The sequence below is a fragment of the Myxocyprinus asiaticus genome, chromosome 36, assembly GCF_019703515.2.
Source record: "Myxocyprinus asiaticus isolate MX2 ecotype Aquarium Trade chromosome 36, UBuf_Myxa_2, whole genome shotgun sequence".
Classification (NCBI taxonomy): domain Eukaryota; kingdom Metazoa; phylum Chordata; class Actinopteri; order Cypriniformes; family Catostomidae; genus Myxocyprinus; species Myxocyprinus asiaticus.
Genome location: NC_059379.1, coordinates 26,661,481 through 26,680,610, shown reverse-complemented (window position 1 = coordinate 26,680,610; position 19,130 = coordinate 26,661,481). Strand labels below are relative to the sequence as shown.

The 19,130-nt window shown below is 39.3% G+C and overlaps 1 protein-coding gene across 1 annotated transcript; it reads left to right on the top strand.

Annotated features, from left to right (window-relative positions):
• Positions 1-1,676: 1,676 nt before the first annotated feature.
• LOC127427075 (glucagon-like peptide 2 receptor) lies at positions 1,677-19,026 on the top strand. Its single transcript, XM_051674429.1, has 13 exons — positions 1,677-2,000; positions 3,739-3,835; positions 3,913-4,017; positions 4,367-4,488; positions 4,566-4,672; positions 5,124-5,280; positions 6,293-6,452; positions 6,560-6,620; positions 7,391-7,457; positions 9,587-9,675; positions 9,755-9,893; positions 14,987-15,028; positions 17,136-19,026. Exons 1-13 carry the CDS (start codon positions 1,908-1,910, stop codon positions 17,469-17,471), a joined length of 1,575 nt encoding a protein of 524 aa, XP_051530389.1. The 5' UTR covers positions 1,677-1,907; the 3' UTR covers positions 17,472-19,026.
• The last annotated feature ends 104 nt before the right edge of the window (positions 19,027-19,130 follow it).

Sequence of the window (19,130 nt, the reverse complement as noted above, 5' to 3'; positions counted from 1 at the left end):
ACTAACATTTGTTGTCTCTCTTATGAAATTGCAAAAGGTCTAGTGTGAAATTAAATTCTTTATACCAAGGCTGCAGTACAATAAAATGTAAACAGTTGTCTTCAGTGATGCAGAAGAGTGGCATCTGGTGTTTTTTGTTTGTTCTTTTGTAAAATTACTGGTACAGAAAGTTTATTGAGAGTTCTGCCAATATTGCCCCTGGGCTGTGTATACAGTATAGGGAGATAGCAATAGAACCTAAAAATTACATATACTGAAGTAATGTTACCCTATAAACAGTCCATAGTGTTTGCAAATTCAACTAAATATCAGTTTGTGTTTGATTCCAGTTCACATCTCTTTCACTGAACTTAATCAAAGCACAGAATAAATACATGTGCACAAAACTGTTTAGCAAGTTTTTTTTTTTTTTTTTTTTTCAGAGAGATTATGATTTAACTTGAGGACTTATCCACAGAGTTTACAGATAATGGGTGATTCATATCATTTGTTTTTTGAAATATAAATTACAACAATTTGAGAAAAAGCAGTGGCCATCTGAATCCTCCAGCTTTGATTTTTTAAATTTGTTTGTTAAAGTTTCATTGTTTAAAATCATTTGTTCTTTTTTCTTCCATTTTGCAGTTCGCAGGCTGCAACAAACAAAGCCATGTTACCATCTGAAGAAATAAAGAACTGAATTGCTCAGAGGTTGCTCTTTCATGGCTTACAATAATTAATAGTGTTCTCAGTTATGTTTCATTGAAGGATCAACTTTGTCCCAGATCTTTCTCTTTAAAATACTTAAGAGAAACAAAAAATAGAAACAAATGAGACCATTTTTGACATGCAGTATAAGTATATAAAACTAAAAATAAATGTGGACAGCTCAGGTAATTTGGTCTTGCAAAAATTTGGTGAGAGATGTTTGAGTTTTTATTGAAATCTTTGCCTTTTGATTGCAAACCTTGGTATCTTGAAAGTGAAAGTCTTCCTTTTCTGTCTGGGAGAAACAATTGGGATATCTATGCAATCCCATTTGTGATTTTTTTTTTTTTTCTCCCTTTTTTAAGAAAATGATTTTTTTTTTTTTTCCCCACATTACTATCACGTTTGTTTTATTTACTATTATATGTATAACACAAATATATTAGATTATCAATGCTATTATAGTAAGTATTATTAATATACTACTACTACTACTAATTATAATAATAATAAAATAATAATAATAATAAAATAATAATTATTATTAAAGTAACTCTTAAATGTTTAAACCTGTTCGTTTGAATAAAAATCAACCTCTAAGACATAAAAGTGCCTGATGTTTAAGAAATACCTTCTATTTGATGTTAGTAAAATAGATGGTTCGGCTAGAATCGTAGACTTTTTTTTTTTCTGTTAGTGACTTTAGAAATGATTGCAATTGTTAACTATTATAATTATTAATTACTATCATGGAACAATTTTGATTTTGTAATAATCTAGTAATCTATGGCTGTAACTATTGATTAAAAAAAGCTCAGGTAAAGGTAAACAAAGGCTTTGTGTTAGTGATTTTCATTTGCTTTCTTTTTGAAAATCTACAAAGTTTCATGCCTGAAGATATCTTGCCTTATCATGATTGGATGGGGAGGGACAGGAGTGAGGCAGGAGTGAGTGAAACAACACTTTCTCATTTGAAGATTAGGCAACCAGAAAGAACGGAGTCTGGGAACTCCCATTGATCTGAGGGTCCCTGTCTCACCAACATCACCAGAGTTCTTCTGGAGGTCATCCACGTCCAGACCATCCACATTGTATGATAAACAGGAAATTGAACGTGAGGCCTGGAAACCACTATGAATGACAGTGGATTAGGTGGCCTAGGGGATGTAGCATGAAGCCGTGGAGCTCTTTTCACCTCGCCGGCAGGTGAACACTGAGCCATGTTCACGGTGCTTGCACCCTGGCCAGGGAGAAGGCTGGCGGACAAAGGAATTCTACATTGTGGTCTCTTTATGGTAGTCTACACAACACAGGTAAGAGTCAATGACCTTTGCACACAGAACTCAAGGCAGTCCGGATTGTGCTTGTTTTCTAATAAATGTGTGTGTATATATATATATATATATATATATATATATATATATATATATATATATATATATATATAATCAATAGCTGATTTTTTACTTTATAAATAAAATTTTGCTGTTGAGATAAAAAAATAAATAATTATAATTCTGTTTTTAAATAAATTATTTAAACAAAATAAAAAATACATTTGGCAAAAACAAACAATTTCTTTTTTTTTTTTTCAAATAATAAATGGCCATTTCTTCAACTTCGAGCATGTCCCATGGGGTTTATTTTTATTTTTTTTTATTTTTATTTAAACAAACAGATTTAAACTTTTTTCTTTATTTGTTAGATGAAGGTCACAATAAAACTGACCTGGATTTTCTTTTCTTTTTTTTCTTCTTTTTATATGCCTTCATCATTTATTTTTGATACTAATCAAATTTCATCATTTACTTTTGTATTGAGTCTACTGTATTACCCAAATCCCAAACTCTTAATAATTCAAGTTTAATATTGAAAGTCAATGTTAAATTATTTACTTTTTACATGTTTAAAACTATAAAAACTAAACAAAGAGTGATAGAACATAAACCACTTTTTTTTTTTTTTTTTCAAAAGTTACTGTACTTGTTAATCAAGTCAACAAAAGTGTAATTGAAGAGCACGCTTGAGATGAAATATGAGACAAGGGATGTTTGAAGAAAATATAAATTTCAGTGTAAATTTCGCAGGATGTTTTTAATGCTCGTCAATTTCAAGCAGATATTTTGCACAAAGTGTGAAAATATTATTTTATGGTATATTTTCAGAATATTATTTATTTAAAAAAAATATTTTTTTTCAATTTTTCTTTCAATTTTGTTTTCTTTCAAATTCATTTATTTATTTATTTATTTATGTTTTTTGGTAAAAAAAAAAATGGCTGTCATTTCCAACACAGAATTCTATTTGACACAATGCAGAATTTGAGATGTGGTGGAATTTTCATGACTTAAAAAAATGACAAAAATATCATAAATCTCCTGATCTCCTGAGATCCACGTAGGCTACATACACCGTTGGACATTGTCAGTAGACAAAATTAAATAAACTATAGTGAAAAATGTTTTAACCAGACTTTGCTTTCTAGAAATCCACAGTGCTGAAAGTGCCCAGAGTTAAGGGAATAGTTTTGCAGTAAGCAGTAGGAAGCGTATTTAAATGAGTACAACAGCAGACAAATATCTCTGTCCATATGTTGTTGTTTTCAGCCCTCTTATAATTCTACATACCTTGAAAATTTACCAGGCAAAAATGAATCTTTCAAGATATTGTGCAGAGAAAAGATAGCAACATTGTAAAATATACTCCATAATGTGTATTGGATTTATGTTACCCTGAGCTCATCCCCAAACATTTCTGATGTGATTATGACATTTCTGATGTAATGCATTATTTCTCAATAAAATTATGAAGCCAGAAGGGTTGAAAGAGTCAAGAGTTTAAGAGAACAACATAGAGCCTGTCCTTTTGGGGAACTCTTTTATAAATGCTGCCATCTTGTGTTTGAAAAATATTTTAAAAGGCTCTGCATCTGCATCTCATTCTGACAGTATATAAAATAAAGTAGACTTCTGTAAGTTGATTTGACAAAAAAGGCACATAATCTACACATAAGCAGCATTTAAATGTCATGTTTTTATGGTGTTTGTAAAGGTCATGAGCTCCGTGCTGGATGAGCTGATCTATAAACGTGCTGAATATCAGGAGAACTGTACCCGAACTCTGAAAGCCACTCTCCCTACTGGAACTGGTTAGTAAAATATATAGTTCAGTCAATAAATAATCTTAAAGTAACCATACTTATTCCTTGTACAATTTATCCCATAGGAATATTCTGCAATGGATCATTTGACGTTTTTGCCTGTTGGCCTCATTCATCTCCTGGGATAGTATCTGTACCTTGTCCTCCCTATTTACCATGGATCAGAGAAGGTCAGTTATTTCTTCTTTTTTAATTATACAGCACTTTTTACTCTTACAGTGAAAGAGGTACTGAGTTGTATAATGTTCTTGTCTGGTTTTATTTTTCAACCTTTATAGTGGAGAGCTACTCTTGTAACCATGATCCAGTGAATGCAGAGAATCACAAACATTTCTTTCACTAGTCAAAATAAGCTATGTGACCTGATTATAACCAATTACGTTAATATTGATTCTTGGTCATACAAATGATTTGTGTTGAAAATGTCAATAAATAAAATTCCGAATGCAATTCCAAAACATTTGAAATATTATTGTCTAATTAGAATCACCAATGTTTTGAGTGGTCTTGTCATTTCAGGTGCTTCTGGAAATGTGTACAAGGAATGCACAATGAATGGGACCTGGAAAACCGAGGAGAACTCCAACAATGAATGGAGAAATCAGTCTGAGTGTGAACACCCTCATTTTTTCAAGTCCGAGGTGAATACTGCTACCATACATTAAACTATGTCCTCCATCATGATAATATTTTTTACACTGGTATCCTGCATACACAGGAAGACGAAGTATTCCGGCAGTCTGTGTTGAGGGTCCTGTCCATAGTAGGATATTCGCTGTCTTTTTCTTCCCTTTCCTTGGCTGTTCTTATAATGAGTCTTCTGAGGTGAGTGGAGTCCTATAGGGTCATGGTCCTTTTTTTTGTTTAATATTTTAAAGGGATAGGTCACTCAAAAATGAAAATTCAGTCTTTCACTCTCCCTCATGTTGTTAAAAAAAAAAAAAAAAGAGCAGTGTCAACATTCTTCAGAATTTCTCTTTGCTATCCTCAGATGAAAAAAAGTCTTATGTGTTTGGAATGACACGAGGATGAGTAGGGCAGAATTGTCATTTTTGGGTGAACTATCCCCATAAGAATCTATCAATACTATGTGCAAAAAATGTCTGCACCATCAGTCATGTAGATGACAAGCTGTTGACAGATTTGGAATGTAGGCATTTTCTAATTAATCACTTCTATTCACCATGTTTGTTTTACATGTAAGCAATGTTCCCTATCACAGTAAATGTACTTGCCACTAACCAAGCAATGAATTATTTTTTACCTGTTGTTCCAGGAAGCTTCACTGTACGAGGAACTATATCCACATGAACCTCTTTGTATCATTCATATTTAGAGCAATGGCAGTAATCACCAAAGAGATCGTATTACAGATGATGTATTCTAACCTACCCAGTGACGAAATTGGATGGAACAGCTACACAAACTCTGTGGTACAGGGTCATTCATTTATCCTGATATTTATTTTTATGGAATTATATCAAGGAATCACATCTTTACATGTATAATTAGTCTCTTTCCATGTTGCAGGGTTGTGAAAAAATTCAGATTTTCCGAATGAACTCCCTTTCAATTCATGAGTTGGATTTTGAATTGAATTGGCCACACCCCACAGGACGTTGAATTTGTATTGGAATGACAGGAAGTGGAATTTACTGAATTGCAATGAAAAGAAATTCAACAGTCACACTACACAATTTCATTAGTCCAAGACACATTGACACATTGTGTGACAAATAATTGTGTTACTATTTTTGACCAAGTAGGCTATGCGTATTTATTCCCTAATAGGTGGAATTAAACTTTTTTGAATTTATAGAACTTATAGACAAAACATTGCTCTCTTTCACATAAAACATTTTGTGTAGGCCAATTAGAACTCAAATAAATGTGTTTTATTATGCATCCAACTCCCTGCTGTGCTTGTTGGTTCGACATAAAACGAATCTAAGTATGTTATTACAGAAAAGCTGCATTGAGATGCATTGCTTGCTATAAGCCAGAATACAATAAATAAGTAAATCTTATTAAAAAAAAAAAAAAAAAAAAAAAATCAGCATTGTTTACTTGATCTAAGAACATTTGTTATAGCATAATGTTTCTGGAAATACCCCATTTGTTTATACTGAAAACTCAAATGTGTTATTAAACATAAAAACTGTCATATGAATTTAATTCAATTTTAATTCTACTTCTTAAAATTCTAATTCGAATGGCAATTCAAAATCCTTATTGCTACCTCAATTCAAATTCAATCCAACTTCAGGAATTAAAGTGGAATTGGCAATTATGAATGGTGTACAACCCTGCCATGTTGTCTTATTTAGTAGCAATTGTTAAAATAAATAATAATAATAATAATAATAATAATAATAATAATAATAATAATAATAATAATAATAATAATAATAATAATTAAGTAATACAAATTTTATCTTCTTTCAGATTTCTTTGATCTGCAAGGCCTCAAAAGTGTCCATGGAATATTTTGTGGGGTGTAATTACTTCTGGCTTTTGGTGGAGGCAGTATTCCTGCACACTCTTCTGTTTACTGCAGTGCTGGCCAGGACTAGACTTCTGAAGAGATACATGATTATTGGATGGGGTGAGGTCTGTTCTTATTATATAAACTATTTGATGAAAATCTCTCCATATTGTTCTGTTAATTAAAAAAGTCATACATTTCCAATCCTATTTAACAACATCGTCCAGGCACTCCATTATTGTTTGTGATTCCCTGGACAGTAATCAAAGCTTTGTATGAAAATGAAGGGTAAGTTCTCTTTTTACTTTACTTTAATGATTGCATGTAATACTATAATTATTGCATGTAATAATATAAATGATTTGTGTGAGTGTGTGAGGAGGTATTTTTATAGTGGCATGAATATTTTTTTGGTAACACTTTACTTGAGACCTGGATGTATATTGCATTATAACCACATTCTGTATGCATTATATGTGTTTAAAGATTTTAACCACAGTTAGTTATAATACTGTTTATTCATGGTTATACCATTAGAGCATAATGTATTATTTATAATACATCATATAATCCATGAAACTGGGCATTGATGATGTGATTTAATGTATTATACTGTTTAAAATTATAACAACGAATAGGTAATTGTTATAATGTTTTATAATAGTGGTTACAATTATTCATGAGAACATTCATTAACAGCCATTATGAAATGCAAATGTAGAGGGATATTTCAGGTTCAGTACAAGTTAAGCTCAATTAACAGCATTTGTTGCATAATGTTGATTCGTCCCTCATTTATTTAAAAAAAAAGAAAAGAAAAAAAAGAAGAAAAAATCGCAGTTACTGTAAAGCACTTACAATGGAAGTGAATGGGTCCAGTCCATAAACACTGAAATATAGATTGTTTCAAAAATACAGCCACAAGATGTAAACATTACACATATTAACATGATTTTAGTGTGATAAAATCACTTATTAACCCTGTCTGTTTATAAGTTATCTCCAGTTTTTTTTTTTTTGTAAATATTGATTCATAACAAGATCTCCTTTTTCTAAAGCTGTTGGTCGAATAACATCAGATGGATCTGGTGGATAATCAGAGGTCCAATAACATTATCAGTGATTGTGAGTATGCTGGCTTATTATTTTCATATTATTTGAAATAACTCACTTTCCTCCTGCAGGTGTTTTCTCTTGGTGACATATCTAGAATGAAAGCTATGAAAGGAGAAAAGCATGGTTACTTGGTTCGCTAGAACAACATTCATTAACATATCTTATGAAATGAAATGAAAATTTCACAGTCATTTCTTCTACACAACAGAGCCTTTCCTCGTGCCGTCACCCACGTCCCATGCTGGTCACAAGCAGTCACAGGAGTGATCAGTAAAGGGGATATGGTCATTCTGCATCAGTGCTGACCCTGTACAAGCAAAAGAAAGGCACTTTCCATGAATAGGGCACACTTTGGTGTCCCATTCCTTTTGTTAAAGCATAAAGAGGCACAAATCCCTTGTTTTTTGTTGTAGATTTGTTTGATCAACTTTAAGCTTACATAAAATTAACATTGCATGATAAGTAGATACAGTAGTTTGGCCCTTGGTCTGTGCCACCTCACTGGTCTTGATCTTCTTGATTGTACATAGTAATTAAAATGATACAACAATATCATAATATTGGCATGAAATTGATATTCAATTCTTTGATTCCTTTTACAAATAAATAACAATTAATTTAATTATTAACTAATGTTTATGACCAAAAATGTCATGTTTAGCTGCTTCCCATATGTTGATAGCATTTTTCAAGCTCAGCTGTTCAACCATGCAATCAAAAATATAAACCAAATAATTTTTGTTCCTTATTTTAGGGGAAATTTATGTTTATCAATAGCTAGGTTTCAGGGATTTAAACTGTATTGACAGATTATAATAGTTAGTTTGACCTGAGGTCTGATTAACATTTTCTTTAGCACCTTCTTTCACTGATCATTTGCTGAAAAAAATATATATACAGTTGTGCTCAAAAGTTTGCATACCCTGGCAGAAATTGTGACATTTTGGCATTGATTTTGAAAATTTGACTGATCAAGCAAATAAACTGTCTTTTATTTAAGGATAGTGATCATATGAAGCCATTTATTATCACATAGTTGTTTGGCTCCTTTTTAAATCATAATGATAACAGAAATCATCCAAATGGCCCTGATCTAAAGTTTACATACCCTTGAATGTTTGACCTTGTTACAGACACACAAGGTGACACACACAGGTTTAAATGGCAATTAAAGGTTAATTTCCCACACCTGTGACTTTTTAAATTGTAATTAGTGTCTGTGTATAAATAGTCAATGAGATTGTTAGCTCTCACGTGGATGCACTGAGCAGGCTAGATACTGAGCCATGGGGAGCAGAAAATAACTGTCAAAAGACCTGCGTAACAAGGTAATGGAACGTTATAAAGATGGAAAAGGATATAAAAAGATATCCAAAGCCTTGAAAATGCCAGTCAGTACTGTTCAGTCACTTATTAAGAAGTGGAAAATTCAGGGATCTCTTGATACCAAGCCAAGGTCAGGTAGACCAAGAAAGATTTCAGCCATAACTGCCAGAAGAATTGTTCAGGATACAAAGAAAAACCCACAGGTAACCTCATGAGAAATACAGGCTGCTCTGGAAAAAGACAGTGTGGTTGTTTCAAGCAGAACAGTAATGTTCTGACTATACTTTGTGATCAGTTGAATGCCACTTTGGTGAATTAAAGTACCAATTTCCCTCCGAAACAGCAAATTCTATACAATATTCCAAACTTTTGGCCGCCAGTTTAAATATTTTTAAAGGGACAGTTCACCCAAAAAAATGAAAACTCTGCAATTATTTTCTCATTTTGTTCTGAACCCATGTGACCATAAAACACAAACGGAGATGTTAGGCTGAATGTTAGGGACTAATAGCACCAGTCACCATTCACTTTCATTGTATCTTATTCCAAACAATGAAAGTTAATTGTGGCTGGCTGTCATTCTGCCTCATATCTCTTTTTGTGTTCCACAGAAGGAATAAAGTCATACATGAATGAGGACAGAATTTTCATCTTTTGGTGAATAATCCCTGACATGATTTAAGAGTTTTTTTCTGACCTTATTTTGAAAGCTATTCATGGAAAGTGCCAAACACAAATCATATAAAAGTAAAATGCTACTTCATGGCCAAACCTGATAGGATGATGCACTCACCCGTTGATGTCTCTTTTAGGTAATTTTTTGCATTTTTCTCAAAATCATCAAACTCTTGCTATCAAAGCTAAAGGCTGACCAGGTGAAGTTCACTGACTACAGATACAGGTTAGTTACTGTTATCCTAAAATAGCTGTCTTTTGCACACAGTTAAGAGTCTTTCACATGATTTGTGTCTGTCTCACAGTTTAGCCAGAGCGACACTTGTGTTGATTCCTCTGCTTGGGGTCCATGAGATTGTCTTTACTATAATTATAGACGAATCGGTCGAGGGAAGCAGTCGCTATGCTCGAAACTTCGTCCATCTAACCCTGAGCTCTTTCCATGTGAGAAAACTGCTTGTTCCCTATCTGTCACCCACCCGACATTATGTTGATGTAGTGACACTAGGGGTCACTCTTGGGAGCCTCTGCATTTAGAAAAAACACCTCTGCTTTTTGAAAAAATGCCAATGAGAATTGGCGAGTGGAATTTGCATGCCACTCCCCCGGACATATGGGTATAAAAGGAGCTGGTATGCAACCACTCATTCAGATTTTCTCTTCGGAGCCAAGCGGTTGTATTCAGTGCACTGAATTAAATTCCCTCCAAAGACGCACCTCAAAACTGCTGGATTTACGGCGAATTTCAGCGGCTTCTCCCCCTCTGCAGCCGTGGAGTGCAGAGAACACCCCTGGGTGCTTCGGCAGAGCGAAAATAAGAGAGTATATTCTAAAAGAGTATATTTTCATTCACAAAAAGAGTGGCACACACAGAACGTCTTTTTAAAGATGCCTTTCCATTTGTGTTATTCCTGGTTGTGGTTGTTATCTCTCTGCTTCTGACGGTCACGATCACTGTCTTACATGTCTTACATCTCTTACGCAGAGACATCATTCGTGGATGAGTCATGTCCTCATTGCAAGAACATGACCATGGCAACGTTGCGGTTGCGGCTTGCTTTCGTAAGACCAGCGGATCCCCGCACCAGTCCTTCTACCTACGGGTTTGAGGCCAAGTCGGTTAGCACTGGGGGCGATTTGGGGACATCAATGGGACCACCTCCACCCGGTATCCCCCCATGGACCTCCCATTCCCCAGCACGCTTGCTTGCCCCGATCGTGCTCTCGTACGAGACTGCCGGCTCTTCTCAGCCCGAGTTCAACTTTTCGTTCAGAGCTCGGGAAGACGATGAGTTATCGAGCACAGCATTGGAGAGCGGGCTCGTCCAGTCTGACGCAGAGGCTTCGGCTGGGCTTCCTCTTTCGGGAACGGTCGCCCAGTCTCACGCCGAAGCAGAAATGACGGACATGCTTTCCTGGGCGGCCGCAAGCGTTGGGCTAGAGTGGAACCCTCCACTCTCCCCTGAACCCTCGCAGCTCGACGATTGGTTCCTAGGCTCAGGGCGCCGCCCACGGCCACGCCCCGCCCCGGTCCCTTTCTTTCCGGAAGTGCATGAGGAGCTGACAAGATCGTGGGAGGCATCTTTTACTGCCCGGTCCCGGTCCTTCAGCTCCCCCGCTCTCATTGCCCTTGATGGTGGAGCGGCCAGGGGGTATTCGGTGATCCCCCAGATGGATAAGGTGCTCGCAGTGCACATGTGTCCACAGAGCACCACCACCTGGCACGGGTACCCGAAGCTCCCGTCCAGGGCCTGTAGGTTTACGTCGTCCCTGACAACTTTGGCCTGCGGTGCCATTGGACAAGCCGCCTCCGCCCTGCATGACATGGCTCTCCTGCATGTACGCCAAGGCATTAAAAGAACTGCACGAGGGTAGTTCTGACCTGGGATTGATGCAGGAACTGCACTTGGCGACCGGCCTCGCTCTCCGGGCAACGAAGGTCACGGCACATCTCTCGGGCAGGTGATGTCCACCCTGGTGGTCCAGGAGCGCCATCTTTGGCTCAACTTGGTCGAGATGGGAGATTCAGACAAGGCACAGTTCCTTGACGCCCCCATTTCCCAGGTTGGCCTGTTTGGGAACGCCGTCGAGGACTTTGCCCAGCAGTTCTCAGCGGTGAAGAAGCAGACAGAGGCCTTACAACATATCCTGCCCTGGCACGGCTTAAGACCCTACACCCTGTCTACTCATTGCCAAGGGCATCCTCCTGCAGCAACAACACCGGCACCACCGCAGCCAGCATCTCTTTTCTCGGTTTTGAGTTGGACTCAGTCTCAATGACAGCGCGCCTCACGAACGAGCGCATGTAGTCGTTGCTGAACTGTCTGAAGGCATTCAGATGGAGGACAGCAGTTCCACTGAAACCTTTTCAGAGGCTCCTGGGGCATATGTAATTCTCAGCGGGAGATGGACATGGCGCCACGGGACACATCGCATGGACATCACGCCGATCTGTTGCCGCATCTTCAGTCCTTGGACAGACCTTGCATTTCTACGGGAAGGGGTTCCCCTAGAGCAGGTCTCCAGGCGCATCGTGGTTACAACAGATGCCTCCAAGACAGGTTGGGGCGCCATATGCAACGGGCACACAGCCGCCGGCTCCTGGACTGGCCCGCGGCTGCATTGGCACATCAACTGCGTCGAGTTGTTGGCAGTACTGCTCGCCCTGTGGAGGTTCCGGCCATTGATCCAGGGCAAGCACTTGTTGGTCCGGACGGACAACACAGCGACGGTATCGTACATCAACCATCAAGGCAGTCTACGCTCCTGTTGCATGTCACAACTCGCCTGCCGTCTCCTCCTCTGGAGTCGGCAGCGCCTCAAGTTGCTACGAGCCACTCACATCCCGGGCGACCTCGACAACGCAGCGGACGCGCTGTCACGTAAGGTTACCCTCAGGGGAGAGTGTAGACTCCACCCTCAGGTGGTCTAGCTGATTTGGAGTCGATTCGGTCGAGCACAGGTAGACCTGTTTGCTTGCCTCCCACTGCCCGCTTCGGTACGCCCTGACCAAGGCACCCCTCGGTATAGATGCGCTGGCACACAGCTGGCCCCCTGGACTACGCAAATATGCGTTTCCCCCAGTCAGCCTACTTGAACAGACCCTGTGCAAGGTAAGGGAGGACGAGGAGCAGGTCGTCCTAGTAGCAACCTACTGGCCCACCCAGACATGGTTCTCGGATCTCACACTCCTCGTGACAGCCCCCCCTGGCAAATTCCCCTGAGGAAGGACCTTCTTTCTCAGGGATGGGGCACCATCTGGCACCCATGACCAGACCTCTGGAATCTCCACGTCAGGCCCCTGGACAGGATGCGGAAAACCTAAGTGGCCTACCACCCGCGGTGGTAGACACGATCACTCAGGCTAGGGCGCCCTCTATGAGGCGCCTGTATGCCTTGAAGTGGTGTCTGTTCGCTAAGTGGTGTTCTTCCCGATGTGAAGACCCGCAGAGATGCGCAGTCGGATCGGTGCTTTCCTTCCTGCAGGAGAGGCTGGAGGAGCGGCTGTCCCCCTCCACCCTGAAGGTGTATGTAGCCGCTATTTCGGCTCATCACGATGCAGTAGATGGTAAGTACTTGGGGCAGCACGACTTGATCATCAGGTTCCTGAGAGGCGCTAGGAGGTTGAATACCTCCAGACTGTGCTTTGTCCCCTCGTGGGACCTCTCTGTAGTCCTTCGGGGTCTACAGGGATCTCCCTTTGAGCCCTTGGAGTCAGCTGAGCTTAAGGCACTCTCTTTGAAGACTGCCCTCCTGACTGCGCTCACTTCCATCAAAAATGTAGGGGACCTTCAGGCGTTCCCTGTCAGTGAATCGTGCCTGGAGTTCGATCCGGGTTACTCTCACGTGATCCTGTGACCCCTACCGGGCTATGTGCCCAAGGTTCCCACGACCCCTTTTAGGGATCAGGTGGTGAACCTGCAAGTGCTGCCCCAGGAGGAGGCAGTTACAGCCTTGGCGTTGCTGTGTCCAGTGCATGCTTTACGCATCTATTTGGATCGCACGCAGAGCTTTAGAAGCTCCGAGCAGCTCTTTGTCTGCTTTGGTGGACAGTGGAAAGGAAGCGCTGTCTCCAAACAGAGGATCGCCCACTGGGTCATTGACGCCATCGCGATGGCATATCAGGCTCAGGACGTGCCACCCCCTGCAGGGATACAAGCCCACTCTACCAGGAGTATGGCGGCCTCCTGGGCCCTGGCCAGTGGCGCCTCTTTGGCAGACATCTTCAGAGCAGCGGGCTGGGCAACACCCAACACCTTTGCGAGGTTCTACAATCTCTGGGTTGAGCCGGTCTCGTACCATGTATTGGCAGGCACGAGCAGGTAAGTTCCGGGACAGCTGGCCGGGTGTACCGCTTGTGCATAGCGCCTTTCCCCTCCCTTGAGATGAAGACGTGCACTCTTGACTCCCAGTCATGTTCACAGACTGTGATCCCTGGATAACTTTCCTCCTTAGCCCTCTGGCAGTTGAGTTTGCGGAGAAACTCGCTGACCAGCCCAGTACGTGCGCTAATGAGCCCCCGTACTGAGGTAGGTGCTCCACATGTGCTGGTTCCCCCAAGGTGACCCCATGTGATATCTTCCGCAAAATCGTTTCCCTATCGGTAAACTGCGTCTTCCTTGGGCAGAGACCCCTCTGCCCCCGGTTGCCATGCTCTGTAGAAACTCCTCCCCCTTAGGGTAGGACTTACCATGGGACCTCTCCACATGACATACTTCCGACAAGACTCGGTAAGACCATGTGACGTTTTCCACTCAAAATACCCCCCCCTTTTTGGGTGGGGTGTGGTCTCCGCGGTGTCTTCCCCTTGGGAGGGACACCCCCCGATGCAGACACTTATGGCTCCCAGTTGGTTAACAAATTCCACTCTTTTTGGGGAGAAAAGAGAGGGAAAGAGGCCTCGGCTGGGCTAGCCTGCCCCTATTGTTGGGCAGCCGACTTGTTCCTTTAGGACCGTTCAACGCTCATATGAGCGTTGGGGGAGGTTATGTGATGGCCTGGTGCACTGGCTACGAGGCACACAGCGGTCTGCCTGTCACACACCGCCATTTCACGTAACAGTTCAAATAGTTGTGGCATTTTGTATAAGGACCCCTAGTGTCACTACATCGACACAACCTCGAGTGAGTGACAGATAGGGAACATCATGGTTAATTTCGTAACCTCCGTTCCCTGATGGAGGGATCCAGATGTTGTGTCCCTCTTGCCACAACGCTGAACTACCCGCTGAAATGGCCGGGACCTGATCTCGGCTACTCAGCACAAAACCTGAATGAGTGGTTGCATACCAGCACCTTTTATACCCGTATGTCCGGGGGAGTGGCATGCAGATTCCACTCGCCAATTCTAATTGGCCTTTTTTCAAAAAAGCAGAGGTGTTTGGGGCTCCCAAGAGTGACCCCTAGTGTCACTACATCGACACAACTTCTCGTTCCCTCCATCAGGGATGGTTACAAAATTAACCATGACATTTTTCCTTGTCACCATGTAATTTGCCCCACCTAAAGCATCTAACCATCAGTTTTATTGTTCAACAGGGTCTTTTAGTTGCAGTGCTGTACTGCTTTGCTAATGGAGAGGTAAGTTTCTGGAGCTCAGATTTTTCAGTGATATAATGAAAGGAATAGTTCACCCAAAAATGAAAATTCTCTCATCATTTAATCACCCTAATGCCATCCCAAATGTGTATGACACAATCAAAGATTTTTAGAAGAAAATCTCAGCTCTGTAGGTCCGTTCAATGCAAGTGGATGGTGATCGGCACTTTAAAGCTCCAAAAAGCATAGACAATCGTAGTAAAAGTAATCCATTCAATCCATTTTCCAGTGATTAAATTAAAGTCTTCGAAAGTGAAACGTTCACTTTGGGTGAGAAAAAACTATAAATGTTCACTTCTGGTCGCTCTCCAAGTTCAAGGCAAGGTCGCTCACCAAGTTCAGGCAGCCTCGTGTGACGTAAGTGTGTGCATTGTATGAACCTACAGTGCTGAGATATTCTTTAAAAAAAACTTTGTTTGTGTTCAACATAAAAAAGAAAGTCATACCCATCTGGGAAGGCATGAGGGTGAGTAAATGATGAGAGAATTTTCATTTTTGGGTGAACTATCCCTTGAATTCATCATGATTTAGGAAAGAGTGAAGTGACAAAGTTATGTACTCTTATTTGTTGCTGGACTGCACTCTACTTTAAGTCTATATCTCACCATGGCTGTAAATTGTAAAAAAATAAAAAAATAAATGTTGGAAATTTGGAAAAATTGGAAATTCTGTCATCATTTACACACTCTCATGTCATTCCAAACCTGCATGGCTTCCTTCTTATGTGGAACTCAAAAGGTGTATTTTTAAAGAATACTGGTCACTGTTTTCCATATAGTAGTCCATAAGACTCTTGGGGGAGAATTAACAAAACAGTTGCAGCAAATTTTGCACATGGTATTTCAGTGCAGAAGTTGCGTCTTCTTCACCAACCACCCACAGTGGTTGTAAGCAGGTGTAATCAGCACTGAAATAGCACGGTGTCTTAAGTATCTTATCGAAGTAACTTAAAGGGATAGTTCACCCAAAAATGAAAATTCTGTCATCACTTACTCACCCTCATGCCATCCCAGATGTGTATGACTTTCTTTTATCTGCTGAACAAAAACAACGTTTTTTAGAAGAATATTTCAGCTCTGTAGGTCCATACAATGCAAGTGAATGGGTGCCAACATTTTTAAGCACCAAAAAACTCCAGTGTTTTAATCCATATCTTTAGAAGTGATATGATAGGTGTCGGTGAGAAACAGATCAATATTTAAGTTCTTTTTTGCAAGAAATTCTTCTCCCTGCCCAGTAGGGGGCAGTATGCATGAAGAACGTGAATCACCAAAAACACAAGAAGAAGAATGTGAAAGTTAAAGTGGAGATTGACTGAGCAGGGAGGAGAATTAAGAATTATAGTAAAAAATGGACTTGAACTGTTTCTCACCCACACCTATCATATTGCGTCTGAAGACATGGATTTAACCACTGGAGTCAGATGGATCGTGTTTATGCTTTTTTTTTTTTTTTTTTTTTTTTGAGCTTCAAAATTTTGGCACTCATTCACTTGCATTGTATGGACCAAAATAGCTGAGAAATTCCTCTAAAAATCTTCATTTGAGTTCAGCAGATGAAAGAAAGTCATACACATCTGGGATGGCATGAGGGTGAGTAAATTATGAGAGAATTTTCATTTTTGGGTGAACTGATCCTTGAAGTCTTTCCAATCCACGCCTCTTTTCTATGTAAATTAGAATCATTATAGATTGTGCTTCATTTATAAATAATCATAATAACATAATTCTTAGTGAATTCCCCCCTTGGTCTCAGGGGTGGACTATGCTGTCATGTCAAACCTGACATAATGCCTCATTTTGGAGCTTGACAGCTCCAGTCCCCATTTACTTTCATATATGGAAGACAGCGACAATTATATATATATATATATATATATATATATATATATATATATATATATATATATATATATATATATATATATTATTATTATTTTTTTATTTTTTTTAAATCATCTTTTGTTTTCCACAGAAGAGAGAAAGTAATATAAGTTTGGAATGACACAAAAGTGAGTAAATGGTGGCAGAATTGACATTGTTGGGTAAACTATCCCTTCAGAAATCAAACTTTGAAACTTGTCCTCAAGGTCCAGGCTGAGCTGAAGAAGAGGTGGCAGGTGTTTCTTGTTGAAAACCACTTTGAGGTGCACAACTGCTTTGCAGACATACACCCCAAATATTTGTGGAAGTGCTCACAAAAGAACCCCAGACAAGCCACAGAACAGAGTGAATCCAATGAGGAAGGAAACCACATCCCCACTCAGGAACATGCGTTCCAAGTGGCAGTCCAATCAGCAGAAGATGTGACTTGTGGGCGGAGCACAGGCCTGGAATTTTACACAAGGAAGAGTCTCTCCAGCAGTGATGGGGAAATGACATTAGGGGAGACAATGGAGGAGATCATAGAGGAGAGTGAGTTCTAAGAGTGAGCTGCTTGTGATTGATTCAGCCTGGTCTCATGAACATTATGTGACAGTGGCAACATTTTGCAAACGAAATTACGTGCCTTATTATTACACATTTTGGTGCAGTTTCCCAGTGAAATGTCCAGCAGGGGGCACCAAAAGCGAGTGAAATGGTGCCTAATCAGATGAGGTTTTTTAAGGTGGATTTTAGATGAAGATTTTAATGTGTAAAATATGCCACCCTAACCTAAGCCTAACCGATAGTGTCAAAAAGCAAAATGAGAAATGAAATGCACATTTTCTGAAGCAACCATCTTTTCATCTTGAGTCGCCTCTATGACACTCTCATCTCATGTGTTAGCTTTTCGTGCTTGACTGGGCTCGAACCACGTACTTCCGAGTGATAAAATGTATCGTTTTTCAAATGATGCGTTATAGTAAAAGTGTTTCAATATCATTACATAGTGTGTGAGTAACAGTGTGAAAAATAAGTGTTTATAAAGTCATAATCAGCCATTGCAGTCATGATTTGTGTAAAAGTGAATAAAATGCACAATTGTAGTTGTGCCTCTTGTGTTCAATTCACTAGGAAACTGCGACGAAACAGAATTTGGCACATAAAAATCAGTTTGCAAAAAATTTTGTAGTTACTGTAAAGTAATGTTCATTCTACGAGGCTTGGTTGTATTGATTTTTGTATAAATTTGTTTTTAAGATGTATATATCTACACTTGAATCCCTGTAAATAGCTTCCATTATTTTTTGATACCTTTTTTTGTATGATATACTGTACTGATATAATTGTTTCCAGAAAGGGAGCTCCACAATCAAGGCTTTGAAAATTATTCTTTTTCTTTTTAAAATTAAATATGAATTCACTGAAGATCTATTTTAATGAAGGCTGCTACAAGCAATTTCATCTGACAAATATCACTCAAATAGGTGTCCCAAGAAACAACACCTGTCTCTGTGACAGCCCTACACTCTTCAAACAGCAAAAAAGATTCAAGGGAGCAACACTCTTTGTAAATAATTTTGCATGCATAAGTTCGCTGACCTCAGATTAGGTAAGGTGTTTGTAGTTCAGTGTTGGGGAGAGAGCACATGTTTGAAGCAAACTGATGGAAGTTAGAATGTGACTTATATTGTTTGCAGCACCTTTTAGGGTATTGTTTGAAAAAACAGCAGTGATTAGACATGCTGAAACTAAAAAACAACAAAATACAGAGACAGACCCTTGATTTCTTTATTTTACAAATCATACTGCTACATTTCATACTGAACAGTCAAGTAGAATACTAAAATGAAACAGAATGCATGACAGTTACATACATTTTTTTAAGAGCAAATGTGTGTGAAGCATTAAACGTTGTGGATTATTTACATCGTATGTGGTTACACACAACACATGGATGGTGATGATGATAATAATTAAAGTCAGTGTGATCATGTTTTTGATTTGCCAATGGACTGCTTATATCAGTGTATTTAACTGTAATTAAGTGTCTAAATATACAGCATATCTTAAAGCAGATGAAAATTAAACGCATTCCTAATGATGTAACAATTTTTAACATTGTCTGTTACTTTTAATGTTTTATAATGTACTGTATGTTTACTGTAATAAATAAAAATTTTTACATGTGTATTTCATGGCACATTCAGTGTAATTAATTA

Excerpts from the sequence above, each read along its gene's own strand:
- LOC127427075 (XM_051674429.1), top strand. The coding sequence starts at position 1,908 with ATGTTCACGGTGCTTGCACCCTGGCCAGGGAGAAGGCTGGCGGACAAA. Across the intron at positions 4,489-4,565 it reads CTCATTTTTTCAAGTCCGAG|GAAGACGAAGTATTCCGGCA; the intron begins GTGAATACTGCT and ends CTGCATACACAG. Across the intron at positions 5,281-6,292 it reads ACAGCTACACAAACTCTGTG|ATTTCTTTGATCTGCAAGGC; the intron begins GTACAGGGTCAT and ends ATCTTCTTTCAG.